This window comes from Corvus hawaiiensis, chromosome 4, assembly GCF_020740725.1.
Source record: "Corvus hawaiiensis isolate bCorHaw1 chromosome 4, bCorHaw1.pri.cur, whole genome shotgun sequence".
Taxonomy (NCBI): domain Eukaryota; kingdom Metazoa; phylum Chordata; class Aves; order Passeriformes; family Corvidae; genus Corvus; species Corvus hawaiiensis.
The window spans coordinates 5,288,929-5,312,521 of NC_063216.1; the positions used below are offsets into that span (position 1 = coordinate 5,288,929).

The following is a 23,593-nucleotide window of genomic DNA, read 5'->3' on the forward strand; positions in this document are numbered from 1 at the left end:
CTTTGAGAAAAGTTATAGGAACGAATGTACTGCAGGTTGAGTGGAAGTTCAAAGCTTCAAAGTCTCTCTGGTGTTGCGGTTGCTGAGTCCACTTTACACCCCCCAAGTTGCCCTAGAAGTGGTCTCTCCTTACAACACTGCTAGAAAGTTCTCCCTTTGTCCAGCTTCTGCTGGTCACTGGCCCTCTCCCCCCTCCCATCCCTTTTCCCATTGGCTCCTGTTATGTCATTCAACCTTGCCTCTGCCCCCTAGCCCTCAGACTATTGGTTTTGGATGCTCTGCCCACCTTTGGGATTTTTTGGGATAAAATTGGCCTGAGCGTTCGGTTTTGTTTCTTCTTGCCTCTGCCCCCTTTGGGTGTGTTGCCATTAAACACCTCGGAATTGCATGCAAAGAACCCCTCTCACCTTTTTGTCTCCTGTTCGTGCACAGACTGTGTGTGTGAGTGGCTGTTTGTAACTACCTGCGAAGGTGAGATTGTGTGCACGCGTAGGTGCTAGGAGAGTTCTGCCTAAGTGTCTCCACAAGGGACCCAGTAGGAATAAACACAGCATCCATCCACCAAAGCTCTCATTCAATACTCTGGAGTCTTTTCCTCTGAAAAAATAACATTACCTATGATTCATCAATCAGTGGTTTATGTAACCTGATAACATTTCACTTTCACTATCCATCAAGTCCACAAGGTTTTTGGTGTGTGATAACATGCTTTGTGTGCAGAGATATCATCAGGCTAGATGATTAAAGATGATACTCCTGGCCCTTCTAGGCACACTTTACTTAGGTCAGTCCTAAAAGGTGTGAAACATCTGAGTGGAAGATCCAGGACCTTTTGGGAGTCAGACACATAGCTTGGCATGCACCTGTGAGCACGGCTTTCTAGCTGCAAACATCTCATTTTTAAAACATGGGAAATTTTCATAGGATCCCCTGAAGCAGATACTCTTTCTCAGAAGGGTTAAAGTTGCATGAAATATACGTTGTCTTTTGGCAGTGAAAGTTAAAATACTAACTTCAAATAACAGTGTAGCTTTAAGACTTTCTAATAAAAAATACCTCACCTCTACGGTGATAACTTCTATGGTTCTTTCAACAGTGGCTTTTTCAACTTCTATGAACTGTTATGAGTATTATAGAAGGCAGCAGGATGATATATGACTTAAAGCAGTGAGCTGTAGTGATCCACAAAACCATGAAAATTATGCCTTCATCTTAATGCTTATGACATCATAACGCTTATGACTTAATGCTTATGCTTATGACATCATCTTAAAAAAATTTGAGAATGTGTTAAACCCTCATTTACATGAAGTGGTATGAAATGTTCTGTCGACATGAAATCATTGCCAACATTGCTCATTTTTTAACACAACTAAGCATGAACACAACTCCAATAGGTATGTGGCAAAGTCATAGCTCTCTAAAGTGAAATGAGCCATTTGCAGCCCGTGGGAACTCCGTGAAAACTAACAAAAGCAAGCCTACAGTCATGAGAATCATGGTCACTAGCTGGAGTGGAAACATGTAGGAATCCTGCAAATCAAGAAAAATAGTAATAATAAAAAAGACTACCTATGTAGACAATAATTTATGCAACAGAAAATACTCTGAAATCAAAAGCAGAGTTTAAGATACCCACTCTAAATATACATTATAAATACCTGTATATAAATATACAGGTATTCAACAACTACGGATTTTAAAGACGCTTGTCCTGAAGTCTGTGCCTCTCTGCTGCTCTGCACAAGGCTCTTTTCTGAATCAAATGTTTTCATAAGGTGACTTTTTAACTTTGTCCCATTGAAATTTTTTCATTCGTTAGCACAGTATGTGTTAATATGAAATTGTTTCAATATGTTAATGACTGAAATGTTCCAGAGCCTCATTTTTTTTCCCCTCACAATGATGCAGTCCTTTCAATTTTCACTGGGTATTTGGCTCAATAACAATTTATTGAAAAGAAACAGCACCTTTTGAACTAGCCATGTCCCTTGTAGCTCCCACATTATTTGTGAGAGCTCACATTTAAGTACTGACTTTTTCACACCATTCCTGATTTCTGGTATCAAGGATGAGCTCAGCCAAAAGTGGATTTGCTGCTAAATGGAAGGAAACAGCAATATCTGGTATAAAAGACACTACCATAACAGACCAAAAATCCACTAGATGTTTTCAGATGCATATGCTGAACTTCTAATGAATTGTTAATGACTTTTTACAGTAGAAAGATGATGTCATGTACTGATTCACGTTCCTTGTGCTTGTCTAAGTCTTTTCCCATCTCCAAGCAGAATGAAAAGGTCAGGTCTTACACTCACACATACAATGATTCAAGCACACTGTAAATTCAGCCCTACTGCACTTCTTTTTGAAGCAAGGCTATCTTATCTTGCAGCTACGTGTGATGACATACCATAAATAAGTTAATTAATGTTTCATGGTATTGTCAACGTAAATTCTCCTACGTAAGCTCATAGACTGCATCTGCCCCTAGTGAAAAATTATTGCGAACATGACTGATTCTCAGTTCATCACAAGTCTCCTTTTTAAACAGCAGGGAAAATGCCACTATTAATAGCAGAGCTGTCAAGACAGCATCATCTAAAAGACTCAGAGTGTTTCAAGACAAAGCCAGATTTTCATTCTCTTGCAGTAGTTTGCCAAGAAAAAAAAAAAGTGATTTTTTAAAAGTGAGATAGTTTAAAAGAAAACTTAGTTAGAAGTTATGCACTGCATCAGGGGTGAAGGGCTGACATGAATCTGTGTAGAATTCTTATGAAAACCAGCAGTTTCTCAGAGAGGTGACTGATTTCATTTGCTTCATACTTGCCAGTGATTCACCTGCAGTGCAGTAAGTCTGGGGAGCATGGAGGGTGGTTCCTGGTCTCACTGCATCTTCTACAGATGTCTGTGCTCTTTATGTAAGATGCTGGGGTGGGGAAGAAGGGGTGGAGAATTCTCACAGTTACACTTAGTAAATCAGAAACAGCACTTCTACACATGCTTAATTCCTCTCTTTTCTCCCTAACAGGATCATTTAGAGAGACTTCAGTCTGTCATTCAATAGCTTAGGGGTGGCCTAATTTAGGCCTTCCAGTGCCTGAAGGGATCCTACAGGAAAGATGGAGAGAGACTATTCATAAAAGTATGGAATGACAGGACAGGGGGGAATGGCTTCAAGCTGAAAGAGTATATTAAGGTGGGATATTAGGACGAAATTCTTCCCTGTGAGGGTGGTGAGGTCCTGGCACAGGTTGCCCACAGAAACTGTGGCTGCCCAATCCCTGGAAATGTCCAAGGCCAGGTTGGATGGGGCTTGGAGCAACCTGGGATAATGGAAGGTGTCCCTGCCCATGGCAGGGGGTTGGAACTGAATGATCTTTAAGGTCCTTTCCAACCCAGGCCATTCTGTGATTCTGTAATTCGATATAGTCACCCTGCCCTTCCTTTTAGCAAGGCTTTTTGTTCTGCTTTGAAGTACACATGAATACAACACGTGTTAGAGAACTCCCTATACTATTGTAGTAGTGGCATGTATACATTCCAGCAGTATCTTTGAAACCTGAATACCTTTTTAGACATTAATTGCTATGTAAGTGACTGATAGGAATTAGCATAGCAGGAAGCAATGGATGGCTTAGGCTACGAGAAAGAAAGAACAGTATTTCTATTCCATATTCATATTTACCATTAGCACTGTCTAGAGCCCTTGAGAGTGACACTGCTAACCAAATGGAGTCCTGCTTTTGCTTTTAACTGCTGGAAACAGGTTGCAGGAGAGACAGGGGAAAAGAAAATCAAAAAGTTAAAACTTTTGTTGTATTCAAAGGTAAATCATTGGATGCAATTAAAACTCTATAAACTGTACATAAGAATGGCACTTGGAACTATAACTCACCAACCACTGAGCTGTCAATTCGGACTTTTCTCATCTAAACATGGAGTTTATTTCTCTTGCTTGAGGGATTCCCAGCTATAGGCACCGATTCAGCACAAACTGCTGAGCTCATTCTCAGAGCAATCATTAGCAATAGTCCTGTGAGGCTACATCATTGTTCTGTGAGCTGAGTAACAAAGTGCATCATAAAAGTTGGTTTAAAACACTGTTAACTACCCAAATTACTTCTTTCCATTTGCTTGTCAATTCCATGGATGGACACCACTCATTTCTGACTCATCTTTTTTTTCCACTGGAGGAGAAATGATTAACTTTCCACCTCTTACTTCTCAGCTGCTTCTTACATATTTCTTCCTCAGGTTTAACATCAGTTTTGGGATCAACAAGAACAGCTCTTTGTATTTTATCAGCACTGAAATGGCCCACATGAAACAGGAGTAACAAAGAAAGTTGTGCTAGCAAAAGCATATTTGATAAAACACTACTTGATCAAAGCAGTTCGCACAGCTTAAGTGCTAACAGTAGAAAATTACCACTTCACGCACCAGAAAGTACAGACATTGTAGTATTCAACAACACAGCACCAAGCAAGAAATACTGGGAAGAGAGCATTATAGCCAAAATTTTCAGACTTTGCCATCCAAATGTAAAAATTTAGGGAACAATCAAGGTCCCTAATCATAATTGTCTAGTGTGATTTTACGCTCCCTCTGATGGTCCGCATAGCTTTTAGTTGTTACAATAGTGTCCTGATAGCCAGGTTCATGAACGGCAATCCTGGATATTTTAGGACATATAAAATGACAGCAGAAATCTTCTGATTTCACATTTGGCCATGTAGGCTACTTTGACTTTTTCAGATGTGCTGAGACTGTCAATGAAACCTCTTTTTTATGCTTTACTTTTGGTTTGCAGCTTAATTTAAAAGGAATGAAAGGCTACTAAAATTGCTATGAACATGAAATAATTGCATTAAACATTGTGCTCAACTCAGGTAACAGCTGCAAGCTGTGACACCTGCACCATTCTGTGTCATTACTGGTAGTATTTACACTGATGTGTATTAATGCTGCTGCTGTTCTGATTGCTAGTTTACTCAAAAAAGTGAAATAAACCCATTGCAAGGTAATGCCTAAACCTTACTTATTTCTGTTTTGATACAACAGGCCAACTAGTCCATGAGTTATTCACACACTTCTAGTTTCTGGTAACTGAGCAACAGCATAATTTACCAGAGACATCTGCCTCACACAGCTGTACAGCAGCTGGGGAAGTGCCCACAACAGGTAATATGGCTCTGACACTCACAAATGGGACAGATACATCCACATCCATTACAAAGAGTCTTAACATGTCTTATTAACATTATTAAGCAAATGTAGAGCTCAGACATTGAAAAGTAGCCATTAAAAGTGGGAACCAGCTGCCCAGCAGGTGCCAAGAATAGCCTAAGAAAAAGGTAAATGTGAGAATGAGGGAGACAACCTTAAACCTCAAGCACTGAGAACATAAGAGAGTTGAAGCATCCCTGATGAAATTAATTTTATTTGCATCTAGACACCCACAGTGTAAACATCTGCACCTGAGCAAGTCACCCAAGGCTGCTTTTGTAGGCAAAAAGGAGAAACAGGCACAAATCACCTAAGCTGTTTTAGACCTCTGCATTAGAAACAGGCACTAGAATGGTCTCCCTATTCATCTCACATTTAGTCATTCAAATCCCACTGCTCAGGATATAAAAGCAGCAGACACTTGAAACAAGGCTGGTTCCCTGTTCCTCTGATGCCAGTACATCCCAGTGCAGAGCATGGTCAGCATTTTGCAATTCCAGACATTGTGTAGGTAGTTTCCAGAAGGAGCCAGGGCATTGGGAAAATATGTCTTCTGGATTGTTTTTAAACCTCACCTATGGTGTCACCTAGCCCTCTTACAGGCACAATTTTTTAGACAAATCTTTGCACAGAGACTTAAAGACTAGTATAAATATCTAAAATTACCATGTAACTACTCAGAATCGAATTGATCACAGATTTCTTCAATGAGAACACTTGATTTTCTTTTTCCTTATGCTGATAACAGTTGTCATGCACAGTAATAAAAGGTTTTTCCTAAGATCAAGGTTAAGGAACTTTGGTAAAAATAGCTTTCCAGCCACTCACTGAATGGCACCAACTGCATAGTATTCAGTGCCAGCATCTTAAAATCTGAGTTATGAATTGTTCTGCTGTCAAAGAGATTCCACAATTTCATATTCCATTCCTGTTTGTGTAGGAAAACACTACTGCTGCTCAAGAAAACTTGCAAGAGAAGCTGCAATACCTTAATTTTGTTAACTTTACATGTGACTAATTGCTGGATAGACTTCTTGCTGACTCTGCCAAGAGGCTGTGTGGCCCAGGAGGCTGGCAATGCTCCTGGGACATCATGAGCCTACTTTCATTTCTACAATGCACTCAAGAAGCAGCCTTTCTCTTCTTCTCTCAAAGCATTAGTGGCTCCCCCCAGTCCACTTGCAGGACAGCTGCAGTTAGAATTTGGGATCAATATTTATTTGAAAATTGGTGTTTCATTTTATTTCTCTCAACCCGTAGCTTGATTAAATTTTGATACAGAAACCACTCACTTAGATGCCTTAAAACAGAAGAGATTCTGAGTATTCAGTTCAGTCTTTTGAAATCTTAAACACAAAATGATCTATCCATTGCTTTTCAGGACTTGAAACAACATCTCTCACATAGGCTGAGCATAAAGACCACTGCTGAGTGTCAGTGGCACACAGATCTCTTTCCACCCAGGAAAAAGCACACCAAGGCATTTTCAAGTCCAATAGCCAAGCAGTGAATATTGGTGTCAATCCCCAGCCAAATATCTGTATAATTGCTTTTCAGCACAATTCTATCTCTGTAAAATGGGTTTTATCATGCCTTCATTTCAGAGGAGTGAAATTGCTAAAGTGAAAGTAACACCAGAATATTATTTCATCATAGTCAAATTCTACAGTGAGTCTTTGGAGAGATAAACTTGTTTCAGATGTTGCACGAAACTTACTGTCATGGTGAAGATAAAGCACTGTACTTACTTCTCTCACACTGGGACTGTCCATCCAGAGAGGGGATAACAGGAACCTGGTGAAAAGAAGTATATGATCATATCAAAAACAGAGAGCAATATCCAGCAGTGGCACCCCCTTAAAAAAAAAATAACCACAACTACACACAAAAACCCCAAAGCAACATGTACAACAATCAACAAAGCATTTTGTCACTTTCTAGAGTCTTATTTGCAGACTGTTGTAATCAAGTTAAGAGGCTACTACCCCAGCTAAATATTCCTTCTGTATTCACCTCAAGTAGCACAGATGCCTGAAGCGAGCCAACACTAGAACTTGAGCCATTGCAATGAAAATCTGGTACTACAGACTAAACCAACAAAGAAGGGGGTTTCCAGTTAAGGCAATGGACTTGGCACTGAAGCAACTAATTCCTGTTCTTGGGAATAGAAAAGATGTACATGGTAACTTCTTATCACTGAGAACTTTTGCTCAGCTTTTGTGCCAGAACCTTGACCTCTATAAATAATTAAAAGACCTGTTTTCCAAAGGTATTGGGGTACCTAGCAGAAACTAAGGAGACACAGGCCAGGGAAAAAAAAAAAGGGATTTGCCTAATTTCCACTGAAATCAGAGGAAAATGGTTCTAGTTGTATCCTTGGAAATCTGCAGTCAGATTCATTAACACTGGATTTAGTCTATTAAAAACTGTACATTTTCCCCTGAACCATACTCCATGCATACTAGAGAAATAAATTTGCACAGGTAGTTTTATATTGACATTTCCTGGCTTTTTAATCCTAGTCTTTGCTTTCTGAAAAGTATTAATTGAGCCAATTTTCCCGCATGACAAAGAATCCACCAGTGTTAGTAAAACATGAGCTTTTACTTTAATAGTGACAGAATTTTCATTCACATTTAGACTTGACTGAAAAATGTACATGATTTCTACTGTGTTACCCTGAATGAAAACTCTATCTGTCAATTTAAATAACTTTCACTCTTTTCTTATTCGTCATACAGCTTTTATCCCTTCAGACACCTTCTCTTTTTGATCTATATTCTACAACAAACCTCCCCAGCTTTAACTTTTCCATCTTTTCGAGATATGTTTTCTTGTATTTCGATTACCAGTGGCCTGGTGTTTCATTTGCTCTGGCTTTCTTTGTAACTTTTGTTACCTTATTTAGCCCTCGAAAACACCCACGGGGAATATTATCTCAGCAGCTTATCAGAGCTGTAAAATTGAGGCTACATTCCTGATGTGCAATATGCTGTTGCAGTACCTTCATGAGGGCATTCTGCATGCACCAGGTGAATATTTACTGATGTACTAGTGCAATAATGACCCACCTGCTTCTGCTCCTCTCTGGGGCACTTTCTGTCTATAGGGATCGGAATTAACGACAGTCTCTCTGTGCTGCCTGATGTCAGAGCTGAGAAAGGTGTCAAGGATATATAAGAGCCGTATTACTTGCCAGAAAGGAAGAGGGAAAAGGATACTCCAGAGCTAGATGCAAGCGTGGAATCGTTGCATGCACACTTCTTGCTAACCAAGAGGGCTTGCTGGCTTCTCCAGTCAGATCCGTGACCACAAAAAGGTAAATAATTTCCCCTTTTTCTTACTTTACCTGCAGTGCAACAGATGTGCTTTAGAAAAGCACAATATTCCCTATTATTAATCGAGAGCATTTTTCAGGAAAAGGCTAAGACAACTTCAGAGTAAACTGCACTGGGGACCACAATTTGAAACTGGGATATGACTGGGCAATGCAACCCAGAGAGAAGGGATAGGATTGAAACTACTGTCTGGAAAACAAGCATTTACTGCTGAGAGCTGTATTTCTGAAACTGAATTGTGTCACTAAACTTGAGGGGATCATTTTTCTCACTCTAGCCTGTGAAAAAACCTGCTCTTGATTTAGGACAGAATGGGCATCAATGATAGGACATACTGAAGAGTATTTGGGTTTGCTTTCAGTTTTGAATCATTGTTCTTTTCAGAAAGTTTGGAAGGAAAGATGTGCAACCTAAAGCTGTCAGTTTTCTTCATTGCACTTTCTGTCACTTTGAGCTGTTTGGAAGCTACACCTATTGAGAAGTGAGTAATAAATAATCATGTTCATTTCTTTTTAGGGGAAAAGATCGGATTATTGCATGAGTTGCTTTTGCTTTCATGTCTCAAATAATACAAAAATAGAGTTTTTCAAGCTCACTATTTTATTGTTGTTCAAAGATTACTGTCTGTGGCTGATGATCTATCTGATAGTACTTCCAAGAGACAAGGATGGATGTTGCCTGTAATGTCACAGCATACACTCTCAGGACTTAGTGAGGAAATGCCAGAACAACCAGCAGCAAAGACAAAAAGGTATTGATTTTCCTTGTTTCTTCCAGTCATATCAGATTGAATCATGAAGCAAACTTTGTTCCAGTGATATACTGCCACTTGAGACTCTGCTTCTGCTGTTATTCCTCAAAAAAAAAAAAAAAAAAAAAAAAAAAAAAAAAAAAAAAAAAAGATTAAAATATCCTTCTACTAAATAGAGCTTTCCTGTAAGCATAAAGATCAGCTTTTCTGTAACATAAAGATCAAAGCATTCAGGGTAGAAAGTGAAATCCAGGGACAAAGTTGCAAATCATTTAATCACTTTACAATTATAACACTTTCATAAATTACAAAGGCTGCAAATACTACATTACCTTGAGAAGAACGGTGTATTTTGAAAGTTCCTTCTTTTTTTTAAAACTTTGTCAGATTTCCAAGCCCTGAAGGGGAAAAAAAAGAAAACATAGCCTTCTTAACAATACTACTGTTCTGCTAGAATGGAGTTATTTTATAGTACAAATGCTTTCGGTAAGTAAGCAATTTTTTAATCACAGAATTAAATATGAATTTAATCATGGGAAGAAGGAAAATAAGAAATTGGTTCTGATAGAATTTAACTTGTCTGAAATACATTCTCATTTATAAATTCATAAATTCAATTTCAGGCAACTTTTTAATGAATAAAACACATTTCAAGATGTATTTGCAATTTGTACTAAAAGATAAGCAGCACTGAACTATTCTACTTTTCACAGAATCATCAAGGTTGGCAGAGACCTTCAAGTTCATCTAGTTTTGTCAGGTTCTTGAGTGAATGTCTTTCAATGACAATTCTGTTATGGATAAATTCAGTAAATACATATGTATATATAGTTGCCTGTTCTTCTCTCTCTGAATATATATATTAAAAATAATATTATATGACAATTTTTGTACCTTCCAATGTATTTTTATAATAGAGATGAAGTTCTCACATTTTTACAGCTATCACTTTAAAAAAAAATACAAAACCCCCAAAATAACTGCAATGCTCAAACACAAGGCATCACTTTCATGAGTGTGGTGTGCCTTATCTGCCTTTCTGGGGCTGAGAACCGTGTCTCACCGGGCGAATTTTCTCCTGGCAGCATATATTTATTTAAAGGCTACAGACCACACAGCTAAAAGAGTTGGTGGGTTCAGCCAGGCCAGACACGAGATAGAAACCCAGCAGCTTCCTGTAAGGGCTGGAGTTTTGAACTTGGGGTGTCAGGCCCTGATTTTGTAGCTTTAAGGAAATAGAGAATTCTGCCTCCACAAACAAAGCAGGATCTCCATGAGAACCAGTTGCTTTTTGAACCTCGTATGTTAAGGAATTGATTAAAATCAATAGAAAGATGCATGAACATCAATGAGAGGTTATATCAAGCCCTATCCAACCATTTTCTTTTAATGCAATTACACATTTAATATATTAATTGCTTAAAAATTGCTGCCCATCTGCTAATGAAGAACCAGTATAATACAGACATTCCTTTCACAGCTGCTGTTCCATTTGGATTCTTACATCAATACAAATAACTTCAAATATGACATTTTAGATTACAGATTTAGTAATCAATAAGCAAAGGAACATATTGGTAACTGCTCAGAGTTTGAAACTGGGAAATTGTTGCTCTTCACAGTAAATTTTAGCCACTGTCTAATATCTAACTCATGCTATATCAGCATGAAGACATCCAAGAAAATCAGCAATAACTCAGTAGGCAATCTCAGCAAGCCAGTATTTCTGTCTGAAGGAACAACACAGCAGTCTAAGAAACAAATTTGAAAACCCAAGCTCTCTCAAGCTAACCATTTTATTGTGATTAAAAAAACCCCCTCATGCTACTTAAGTTTTACATGTGGTTCTGTAAATGGTCTGTTGGTTCAGATGATAAAATGTTCTTTTTAGATATGGATTCTTCCATGGACGCTCTTTAAAGTATCATTCAGCAAATGATTCTCTCCCACCACAACAGAACTTTCAAGCTGCTGGTGTTTCAAAAAAGATGGGGCAGATTTTCAGTAGATGAAATCTCTGTTTAGTCAGAGCTAAGTGGTAGAGGGACAGAGCTAAAGACCATCCTAAGTGGTAATGAAGTTGACAGAAGCTGGCAATGCCTGCTACCTCTCATGATATGTGGTGCAGTTGGGAGAAAGAGTCTTTGGGTTTAATCCACTTGATGTGGACTGGAATATTACCACTCACTTCAGTGAGAGAGGGATATGATTCTGTGGGAACAAGAGAACTAAATAAATGTTAGTGATTATCATTATGTTAGTAATCCTCATGATATCAGCAAGAGCTCTAAATAGATTTAGAAGTTCAGCTGAAAGTTAAACATTTAGTCATTGCTTTCACTTAGTGTCTTACCTATACTATCATTACAGGTTTTCTAGATGTCATAAACTGCTGTGCAGGATATCAATAAAAATGACATATGACTGTTCAGGTCTCTGCATTTCAATAACCCCCATCATTAAAACTGATAATAACACCCAGCACAAGGATTTTTTTCAGGCACGAAGTAGGTGGTGGGAAGATTGTAATGTTCTTGTATTTGTGCACATATTAAAAGAACTCCCACATTAGCAGAGCTCAAGTGACTATGAGAAGTGGCACACACGATTGCTCATCATTTGACTTCATCTTGGCTCTCTTTGTTTCATCTTGGCAGTCACCAGCTGGAGAAGAGGAAATGCAACACTGCCACATGTGTGACACAGCGCTTGGCCGACTTCCTGGTCCGCTCCAGCAACAGCATCGGCGCGGTTTATTCACCTACAAACGTGGGCTCCAACACATATGGAAAGAGGGACACAGCAGGGCTATTAAGCAGAGAACCCCAAAACCATGCACAGCTTTAGGGTGTTTAGATGGCTGCTGACACAGTTTTCATTAGAATCTCGGTTTTTAATGTATCAACAACCTCTTGGTCATTTATTACTTGTACAGTCTTACCAGTGCCTTGTTTTCTGTCTGTGTGGGTATGTGATTTATGTTCACCATTCCACTATGCATGTACAACAACATGCATAGGCTATTCTTTCAACTCCATTAAGAACTCCAAAAATCTGTGCTTATTAAATTCCTTTGTAAAAATCTATCATGATAATAAATGGAAAAGTAATTGCAACAGGGTTTTTAATCATTATTATTACTATTATTATTATTATTATTAAAAGGACTAAAAAGATAATCCATTATGTGTATGTCTTTATAGTCACAGTTTGGTAAGAGAAAGAAATCATCTTAATTAAAGAACAACAAATATCAGAATGCTAGCAAAAGTTATGTCCTAATGAAAGTACAACAGAAGAATCTTTTGGTTTTGAAACATCTACAGCATCTTGTTTTGTACAACTGAAGGAACAGCTAGATGAGAAAAGATGCTGCATTGTGCACCATAATCATACAATTGTGCAGTTAACTGACTGGTCTGTTTCCACTACAACATACATCAATCAAGGAAAAGTGGTGTTGCAGCACAGACCTCTGTGCCTACTGAGCAGGGGATTTTAAGGATTTGCAGTTCTTACTTTAAGATGGTATCAGTGAAATGTAAGCATAATGAGCATAAGTGCTTTTAAATATGAATGAGATAAAGCTCTGATAACAACCTAGCAGAAACTCCAGTCCTTGGGTATTCCTTTCCTTGAATTAAAATAACGAAGGGAAGAGAAAAAAACAATGAGTAGTTCAAGAACCAAAATGTATCATAGAAACTGGGTAATTTTTTGCACTGGCATACTTACATTCCTACCAAAATCCAGGGAAACTATTTTACAGATGGGCAGACCTTAATGAGAATCTGACAGTGTTATTTTCTCCTGTCTCAGCCCAGAATCAGTGCAGGCTTAAAAAATATGTTTTTTCCTTTCAATTGTTAAGGAAATTTTCATAGAGGTGACATCTTATATCACAGGAACGGCTGTTTTGTCCACACTTTCTCAGGGAAGGGTTCACTATTGTCTGAAAAACATTATTGTCCAATTATGAAAAACATTCAGCAGAACCTTAGTTCTGGAGAAGCAAATTAAAGTTTAATAACTGCCTTCAGTTGGTTTCTTTCTGTTATAAAGTATACTTAGGAAATAGAAACATTTTTGCTAAGTTCAAGGTTAAATGGCATATTCACTTCATTTCACAAAAAATACAGGGGAAAAAACATTACTGCACAGAATTCCTACTGTAAAAGAGTTACTAAGTACTCTCTTTATTGAGGAAAGTTTCAACCTTTATTAATGTTCTAATGGATATTAATTCTGAATTTTATTGAGAAAACCATTTATATGGTATTAAACCTGTCTAATATTTCTGCCAGCTTGAAATGCTTTTAATTCCAGTTACTTTTGAGTTTTGTTGCACATTCATTGTATGCTTAATTTGTTTTTCAATTAGAATATTTGTGTTTCAGAAAATAAATGAGAAAGTGAGAGGATGTCTTTGAAGTGTCACTGTGACATTGTTTGTACAGAGGATTAACCAAATGGAGTCGTTCCCTGGGGGTGGATGGTGATCTCTAGGCTGATCCCAACCTGGAATATGAGCAATGCTTTATGCACCAGATTTTGTTTTTTCAGCTACCATTTGACAAACCCCAACAAAGCACAGGTTTCCCATGCACAGGATCAGTGGAACTGGGTACATCGATTTTTGCCTTATGCACTCTTGAATCTGGTGGATTTGACACTAGCATGGTCAAACTATTTGGCAAATACTGAAAAATGTAACTCATATCCTAAATCAGTGAAACCAGGGAGAGAGAGAAGAGGGGGACCGTCTCACCTGTCTTCAGCTCCTCTTTGTCTAACCAGTTGTCAGTGCTCTCCTGCTATGTGGTGGAGGAAGACAGCTACTTCCAATTCATCCCATTTTAGACATCTATTTTAGGATGGGATTAATCACTCCTGAAGTGCCTCTATTTTTTCATTGATGATATAGAGTGTCTAGACAATTAGCGGAAAATGAGCACTTAACTTTAAGATAACTAGAGTTAGGTGACAGGAATCTTATCTGCATTTGGTATGAACTGTTCAAACTAAAATAAAAGAGAGAAAATTTGGTAAAAACCCCACACCTCCAACACCTCAGACTCCAAATCAACTCTTTTTCTGAGCTATGTTATTTAATTCATCAGTCAGATCATCTTGAGAAACTTCCTTCAGTGAGACTTGTTTCCCCACATATTCCCTTGAGAACACAACTCTGCTCCCCTGCCTCCTGCTGTTAACTGCACTGAGGCCTCTTAGAGCAGAAGGATCAAGCTGTAGTAAGTCTGGATACAAGCACAATCCTGAGCGAATGAGCCAGGAAAAGAGTGGATTGAAAAGGAAAAAAGAAAATAAATAAATAAATAAGTCAATCAATAATAAGCATTTAAGCATTACTTCATCAGCTCCACAAGCAGCATAACCAGAATTTTCAGAATATGAAGGAGAAAATAAGTGTCTCTGTGCATTTCTGTAAATCCCAGTATGTATTGCTCTGCCTCTTCAGGGATGTAAATATTACTTGAGAATCAAGTTTTACTTAGCTTGAGTTCTTTTTCAATTCATCTGGATTTCCTACATCTTTCAGAGAACATGCAAGCAAACAAAAAATACAAAAGAGGAAAATTAAGAATACAGACAATGTGATAAACATGGCTATATTCCCTTTAAAAAACTAAAAATACCAAATCTCTGGTTTTTACTGTGTTCTATTAAGTTGTGTTTTTAAAAAAAGCAGAAAAAGGACATAATATTGAATTTCACAAAATGAGAAGGGGAAGAATAAAAGTCATCAAACAAGCAAAAGGAATGTGAAAAAAAAAAGATTGTAGGAACATGAAGGATGTTTTAAATAGAGTAGTGGGCCCTAGGGTCTAATATTTCTTAGGAACTATGACAGCTCCATAAAAGACAGGATTTATATTTTTTTATGATGAATAGAGTTGAGGAAAGAAATTTATTTCACTTGTAAAAGCTTAGGCTAAAACTAAGAAAGCACATAATATTCATGGAAAATAAAATGTATTTTACTGAATAGTAAATTTGGAATTAATAGTTTCAATTTCTATTAAACAAATTAGCTATTTTTCAAATAAATAGGTTTCTTGATGAGAGTTTTAAAACACTAGGTTGACAAAGCTTCCATTCACTTTCAATGGGATTAGTTATTAGAAAATCTGGATTTTACTGAATGGCTTTCTAAACTATTTGAAAGGTAATATATTGATAACCTGAATAAAACCCTTTTCCTGTAATGCACTACTGAATATCTTCAGTAGCTGTCATCTACACTCTCTAGATTTATGCTGGGTTTGAGTCAACAAGCTCATTTGCAAATACAGTTTGACAGGTATGGTAGACTTTTTGTTCCGAGCTCCAAGGGTAAGTAATTTTGTTGTCTTGGTTCATTATCATATAGAAAAGGGACAGCTCTGCACTGCTCTAGCAATGCAATGAGCAAAAAGCTGTGGTTAGGAATGACACATCTCCTTGCTCTATACAGAATAATGGTTGAAGTCACATGAAACAGAATCTTTCTATGGGATGTGGCAACTTCTGTTCGAATCATCCTACTGTTATCTCTGTTTTTCCACACTCAGAAAAAATCCCACACTGAAAACCAAAATATTTTTGTGGAGCTGTGTAAGGCTCCAGAACCAGACTCAAACTCAGACCTGAAATCCACCATTTAAACTAAGCTTTGGTTTAGGAACAAAAATCTGGATTCTCGAGTTTTCCTGAAAACTTTAGACAGATTGGTTTCCAGCTACAATTGCTACAAAAACTATTTATACTTAATTAGATTCAGTTAAAACTTTTTTCTCTAAAACCTATCTTAAAATCAAAATGCTAACAAAGACGTCTCAAACTAGGAATCGTACATGCCATGAAAAGCTAAAAGTCATGTTATCAAAAGCTCACTAAAGAATGAGACAGTGATGATAAAACAATAGTTAAATCTGCTGTTCATTGTGCAAGAAATTGTCTCCCTGGATGCTAAAACACCTGAATATAAAGAACAAATTCAAATGCATTCTAATCCTAACAATAGTGCTGACTTGAGTAACAATCATGCCATAAAGTCCCTATTTCCTAGAAATGTTTTTAAAAATACAAAATAGGTTTAATTATTCAAATTAAGAATCTTAGACCTGCCCCTACTATAACTTTTTTCCTTTCCACCTTAAAAGACTCTTTTGGATCCTGAGTTAGAGACAATGAAACTGTTTCTTACAGGCTCTTTTACAATATCTTTAATATAAATAATGATAGCACAGGTAACCTGAGATCTGCTGCGTAACAGCTAGTGACATTTATTATTTTGCTTTTCAAAATTATACAAAATTATACAGAATTAATATATTGAGATGTATCAAAATAATTGGAGTTGTAATAAATAAACCATTACACATGTGAATTTAAACTGTTGGAATCCATTTTAAATGAAGTGCTACTCAATATGATTAAAATAGCACTAAAGCCAGAACCAGCTTATTATTATTTACACTCTCAACAGAGGCAGATCACTTTTTTTCAAACAGAATCAGTCCTTATTCATTAAGCAGTCCCTTTGGAAGGAGTCAGAGTGGGACTTGCTTCCACTGGGGAACTGTGCTAAAATTTAAGCAGCCTGTGATAGATTGTCAGTCCAGCACTGAGGAAGCTGAGCTACTTAGCCCTCAGAATATGGGGCATTTTTAAATGTCATTCTTGAATGAGCTCACTACCTGTGTTGCATGTCAAACTAGCCATACAACAGAGAAAGGGTTTTTTTGTAATTTATTTGTTTGTTTTACAGAAGGAAGAAAGAAATAAAGGGGTCATAAAACTGGAGGAGGGGATAAATAATGTTAAGGTTGCAAAATACATAAATCCGTTTTCCAGGATCAGTAAGCAACTGGCAGCCATTTTTTAACTTCTAAGTTGTCTGCTATGCTGTGGTACAGGAAGGAGAGAGGAAAAACTAAGATTGTGGGGCAGAATATTCTTTTTCTCAGAGAAAATACAAATCTGAGGCAGCCTGAGACAGTGGAAGATGGTCGAATGGACCTCAGAGGAAAGATTATCTCACTGCTCCAAGTACTGGCTCTGACTTCAGAAGGATCACAGTGATATTAGAATCACAGAAACATTTAGGTTGGAAAGGACTAAGATTATCAAGTCCAACTATTAATCCAGAAAGTCCCTAAATGTCACTTCCACATGTTTTTTGAGCACTTCCAGGGATGATGACTCCACCACTTCCCCTGGGCAGCCTGTTACAGGGCTTGATAACCCTTTTGCTGAAGACATTATTCCTAATATCCAGGACGTCTAAACTTCCTCTGGTGCAACTTGAGGCCATTTCCTCTTGCCCTATTACTTGTTACTTAGGAGGAGTCTGATGATCACCTGGCTACAACCTCCTTTCAGGGAGTTGTAGACAGCAATGAGGTCCTCCTTGAGCCTCCTTTTCTCCAGTTTAAACACCCCCAGCTCCCTCAGCCTCTCCTCACAGGACTTGTGCTCCAGACCCTCCCCCAGCTCCGTGCCCTTCCCTGGACATGCTCCAGCCCCTCAGTGTCCTTCTTGCAGTGAGGGGCCTGGAACCAAACACAGCACTCAAGGTGCAGCCTCACTGAATACAGTGGGACAATCCCTGCCCTAGTCCTGCTGGCCACAATATTGCATATCCAAGCCAGGATGCCACTGGCCTCCTTGGCAACACACCTTGTGGCCAACCTCATTCTGTTCTCAGCCCATCAACCCAGCCTGTCCAGGACTTACTGAGGGAGGACTTACTAAAAACATTATTCTTGAGTCCACAGTTACTTGCTGTTAATTGTATTTTTTTTTAACAGGAGACCTTTTCCCAAATCAAAAAGCAAATATTGCTGAAAATTCTTCCTACAATTTTTTTCCCCAGTATTGCAGTAGCCCTTTTCCAAGGCCTGATGAATACATTCTGCCTGCTAACGTGCAGCTTACACAATGGGAACAAAGCCAGACCAGATATCAGTGTGTTTGGAAAAGACCTAATGGAAGTGTTTTTAGATTAATCCAGAGAATGTAAAAACTAAAGAAACCTAACTCAGTGCTATAAATTTATTTCTGGGAGAAAAACAGGTTGCTTTTCTCTTTGTTCATTCAGTGTTTTCCCAGCTCAAATCCAGGCAGATGAAGCACAGCCCTGATGGAATCAGTACCAGTTCTATAAACACACTAAGCGAGCCTAATGCACAGCACAGAACTACTAAACCATGGTGTCTGGAATTGAACGACTGCAGAATAAGTCTCTGCTTCATCCTAGTATTCTTCCTTTTCATTCCACACCTTAGCAAATATAACTTCTGTGAATCACCACTCACAGCTGTGAACAAAAGTAATTTTAACCCCAAATTTTTCCACCTTTTTTACATTAAACAATTGGCACTGGAGATGAATGATTTCTGCCAAGTACACCCTAAGCATCAAAGAATCATAGAATTTCCTGAGTTGGCAGGGACCCATGTGAATCATCAAAATCCTCCTCCTGGCTCTGCAGAGAACAGCCCCAAGAATCCCACCATGTGCCCGAATGCATTGTCCAAATGCTTCTTGAGCTCTATAAGGCTTGGTGCTGTGACCACCTCCCTGCGGAGCCTGTTCCAGTGCCCAGCCACCCTCTGGGTGAAGAGCCTTTTCCTAATATCCAGCCTAAACCTCTCCTTACACAGCTTCATATGTACCGCTTTCAGCTGGTCAGCCTTAATGTCTGAAAGGAAGCTGTGCTCTGGAAGATAGTTAAGACAGGGTTTTTTCCAGAACAGTGTGCTGCAAAAAAAGACATCCCTGTGTCCCTAGAAGGGTATACATGAGTTCAGGCCTCAATCCAGCAGACACAGTAAAAAAAAAAAAAAAAGACACAGATGACAGGTGGGCACAGGGGCCCACCTGTCATCTTCCAGTACTTCCCTAATTTCATCATCATTTTGCATCCCAGAATCCTCAGCAAAGATATGCCCACAGATCATCCTAAATAGGGACTTTGCTACAGAACTTTCCAATCGTTTTTCCAGAAAGATCACTCCCATCAGGAGGGATGTTTCCCCTCTCACTGCAGAGCACAGCCCAAGAGAACCTGAACTTCAGATGCCTTCCTCCGTACTGTTGGAGGTTACAGGCTGCCTCTAGGAAGTGCTGCTCGAACTGGTGGTCCTGTAACAGGTAAATCTCTTCCTTTTTAAGGCATTATGACTTTCCAGCCTGGCTTTTTCTCCTTTTTTCTTTCCCCTTCTTGTTTTGGGAAAGTTTGAAGGGAGGAAAGAATCAGTGAACTCAACGTTGCTTTGAAAACAGCACAGCACAGATAGGAAAAGCGGCCAGGGGAAAGGATAACAGAATGTTTTCCAAATCTGCAGACAGACACAGCTTCACACAGACTCCCAGTCACAAGGACAGCCTGGCTTGAATGTACAACTCAAGCAGCCATGCAGAAACAACATGGATTCATCCAGTGACCACATCAGGCAACATGGTACAAAAGAGTTTTCCAACACTGAGGTCAAAACCAAAATTTTGAAAAAGAGGGTGAATACATTTTTGTTGCTTAAAAGAATATTTTGGCCAAAAGTCACAGACACTTTCACAGACTTGTATCAAAGTTTTCAACCTTAACAAACCTGTAGTCTCCTTCAAAAGCATTCTACCACACATTAGGTAGGTATTTCATAATTCATTTAACAAACTAGAGGGCACATATATTTCTGATGTGATTTTTCAGAAAAGTAACAATTATGTTAAGATCACTATCAAGTACAAAACATAGAATCATGGGATATCCTGAGCTGGAAGGGACCCACAAGGATCACTGAAGTCCAACTTCTGGACCTGCACAGGACAGCTCCAAGAATCCCACCATGCACCCGAGAGCATTTTCCAAATGCTTCTTTCTACAAAACCTGGCTAGGAGAAGAAACACTTGCAAACCAGGAAATAACTTCTGAGTCAATTTAAAACCCCAAAACAATGTTGTTTCAGATCACTTGGATCACTAATAAGAGCAAACCTGAGATTTGTGGGAGTTCTGCAGCACGGCAGCAGCAAAACAGCCTTGGCATTCAGGCCATTTCATTCACACACTGCGTATATCTGTGTGCATGCACACGAGTAAACATAGCACAAGAAAAATTCTGCAGCTTCAGATAAATAGGAATTTCCTCTTTGCTTTTCATTTGTGGCAAAACACACTGAAGTTCCCAGTTTCTGCTGGGAGTCAGCTGAATAACCCAACATTTTATAATTTATAATAGTACTGCCAGAACTAATATCAAAATTTATTTTTATCTTTTTGACAAATTCTTTTTGTCAAAATTTTCTATGAGGAGTGCCAAAATAATAAGAATATCAAAAGAGTTTTAAACCAGGACACATGTTATTACCTGGTTTGGGAGACAGGGAGGAGTGAGATAAGAAGCATAATTTATTAATATTGTGATCATCAGCCTTGCAGGTAAAGTAGGAAAAAATGAAGGATAGCATGATGCAATGCAGGAGGCACCTAATCAGCATCCTGGAAAACATCACAGAGATGTAAGTGAATATAGAGAACAGCTAAGGTAAAGGGAACTCTATAGGTGGTAGAGCTAACTTTGGCATTTTTTAGACCAAAATGCATCTTAGGGACTCAACAGCACAAGAAATAACACTTTTGTCTGACTCTCAGAACTCAAAGAAGATCATATGCTTTGGACTGGTTTTCTACACAGGAATTAGCTTCATTCTAGAGGTGAAAATCTCAGTTTCTTCATTTAATCATCATATTAGGTAACAAGTTTCAGTAAAGGCTGCAGGATTTAGCCTACTGCTAGTACATGTCTATGGAAAGAATCAAGACTGTACATGTTTTAAGAAATTGTTTTCTTTACCCTCTATTCAGCATCACACGCAAGAGACACAAGTGACATCAATCAATGGTCATAAATTTTACTTTTTGTGCATTACACTGTATTTATTTATATATCCTGAAAGGGACTGGAGATTGGGTAGATGACTAATGCTTAGGTTATAAATTGCTCAGAGGAGAAAACTAAACATAACTGTGAACTTCCTCCTCATACAAATACATCCATCACATTCTAATAATATGAAGTGCAGTTCTAATCAAAACTGATCTGAACATTTTTTTCAATCCAGGTATCTGCATCCAATGCATATTCACTCACAAAGTAAGACTCTTGAGTTTGTTGGGTTGTATTACCACAGAATTAAAGACCTAGAGAACTAGCATAAATCTCTGTGGCATCAACTTTTCTTGTGTCTTCCATATCCCATAAAATCTCTGTTTCCCCTTCAAAGTTTGCATTAAATCTGATCACTGAAACCAAAATATTCATCAGTTGAGTTGCTACAGACTGTGAACTTGTTATTTTACATGCTGGGTGCCACTCTGTGTCTCACAATCTCTCTTTGAAATATCTGTTTAAAAAATGCCTGGCGTTTCAAACTGAAAAAGATAAGCTGGAGACAAGACCTTAAGAAATTGCATGCCTGTCTCATCGTTTCCCATGGTGTTTCACCCTCAAACCTATTAAACACTGCTCATAAATAAACACTGTTAAATATTTCACTGTAAGCAGGCAAGGATGTAGACATACCAATTACAATGGTGGTGTGACAATCTGCTTATAAAGCCATTTTCTTTGGGCAATGTGTTTTGCTATGACTGTCAGAGTACTGCGGAATTCTTCTTTGCAAACCAGCAAGTTTGATAGTGAAATCCACGTAAGTCTTCAGACTTTCCAAAGCAAAACTGAGTAACAAAGTCACACACATCACATATCAGGCAATGTTTAAATACAAAGCCAGTTCAAAAAAAAAGCCCAAGTGCACAAGCATACGATAAAGCAGGAATATTTTGTCTAGGGATATATCACCCATTATCATTCTGTTTAACCTCTTACTGCATCTACTTGCATTAGTCACTTACACACTCTTTAAACCTGTGTCCTTTCCCCCCCTTTCTATATAATGCTTTTACTTTTCAATGCATAAAGGCTATTGTTGCAGCCAGAGAACACTCCCATTGCACTCATCTATGCCCAATATGCAACAAATAGTAATAAGACAAACTTCTCCGGTTGATATGACCCCTGCTCTCCTGTCCCTGCAGCCTCTTGTCCCCAAACCCTTGTAGAGACTCACGGCAGCTATCCTGCTATGCTGAGTTTTAGCACAAATACATTACTTGAAATATATAAATCAGTGCCACCTGCAATAGGATTCAGCAGCGATCAGTTGCTACTGTCCAAGGAATCAAAAGGAAACAGAAGTGGCCAGACTGGCTGCACACTTGAATACAATTACACAGCTGAAGTCATACACAAGTATAATTGTTATACCCCAAAGGAAAGAAAAAATACCAGTTTTCCAGTGAAGCACAGAACAGCGTCAATTTCCACAAATGAGGCTTAGCCTTAACTGGACAGGGAATGATTGCTCTGAGCCTGTGATATGACAAGAACATGAAAGTCACTTCTGACGGCAAGGCAGAAGGGACCCAGTGCCCTCATCACCTCCCCATTACCAAAACCGACCCCTTCCTCCCTTCTACCTCCACATCACCAGTTCCTCACTGGCAAGCCATGGGGTACTGATGGCCACCCACACTCACCCTTGCTCCAGGCTGCACCTGACAGATGGCTTAGAACTGACTAAGAGCTGCAGCCCCACACTGCCTGGAGAGTTCTTCACTCCTCCCACACCCAGGTCCACTCTCTCCAGCAGAGCAGCAACGTCCAAACTCAGTGTTCCAGCTGCTCATCTCTCTTTCAAAGAAAACTTAAGAATAAAAGCAGCTGTGAGTCAGGAAGACAGCCAAGTTTGTTTGCCCTTGAAAGGAGGTGGTCACACACAGTGAAAGACAAAATGAGCAGAGAACTCCTAAGGAAATACATCCACCCTAATATCTCCTCCAGGTATTAGACAAAAGCTCCACAAGCTGGGCAGTAAGACACCATTGTCACAATTGAGGTAAATTTCGTTTGTGCTTTTTCAACACAAATAAAGGGAGCCCCAACCTAAGGGCAAACACATTGCCAAGGTGGAAACACCTTACCAATGTGCCGAGGTTCCCTCTCACTGTGTGTAGGGTCAAGTAGTTCCTTTACTTAGTGCCAGAAACCTCCTCAGAATATAGAGGCAATTTCTATAAGCAGCAGGGCCAGCAAAGAAGGCTTAAAATGCTTAAAACAAGTTTCAGAGACAGAAACTGAGATCATACACATATGTGTACATTTGCAATAAAACCCATAGCTGACTCCTGCAAGTCAGCAGAAGGCATTTC

At 38.7% G+C, this 23,593-nt stretch overlaps 2 protein-coding genes across 5 annotated transcripts in view; one reads left to right on the forward strand and one right to left on the reverse strand.

Moving 5' to 3' along the window:
- Positions 1-23,020, reverse strand: part of LOC125325314 (solute carrier organic anion transporter family member 1A2-like) — a 47,677-nt gene extending 24,657 nt beyond the window's left edge. Inside the window, exons 1-5 of one of the 4 annotated variants that reach the window (XM_048302228.1) lie at positions 22,922-23,020; positions 22,671-22,754; positions 9,651-9,716; positions 8,301-8,383; positions 6,978-7,023 (exon numbers count right to left, since the gene is read on the reverse strand). In XM_048302228.1, the coding sequence (XP_048158185.1) occupies positions 6,978-7,001 (24 nt within the window). In that variant the 5' untranslated portion in view covers positions 7,002-7,023; positions 8,301-8,383; positions 9,651-9,716; positions 22,671-22,754; positions 22,922-23,020. Of the gene's footprint in view, positions 1-6,977; positions 7,024-7,242; positions 7,314-8,300; positions 8,384-9,163; positions 9,246-9,650; positions 9,717-22,670; positions 22,755-22,921 lie in introns of those variants that run through there. The other 3 variants (XM_048302230.1, XM_048302231.1, XM_048302227.1) reach the window with 3 other exon arrangements.
- LOC125325315 (islet amyloid polypeptide) lies at positions 8,963-13,743 on the forward strand. Its single transcript, XM_048302233.1, has 3 exons — positions 8,963-9,048; positions 9,184-9,318; positions 11,976-13,743. The coding sequence occupies exons 1-3, from the start codon at positions 8,969-8,971 to the stop codon at positions 12,163-12,165; spliced, it is 405 nt and encodes a 134-aa protein (XP_048158190.1). The 5' UTR covers positions 8,963-8,968; the 3' UTR covers positions 12,166-13,743.
- Positions 23,021-23,593: the final 573 nt, after the last annotated feature.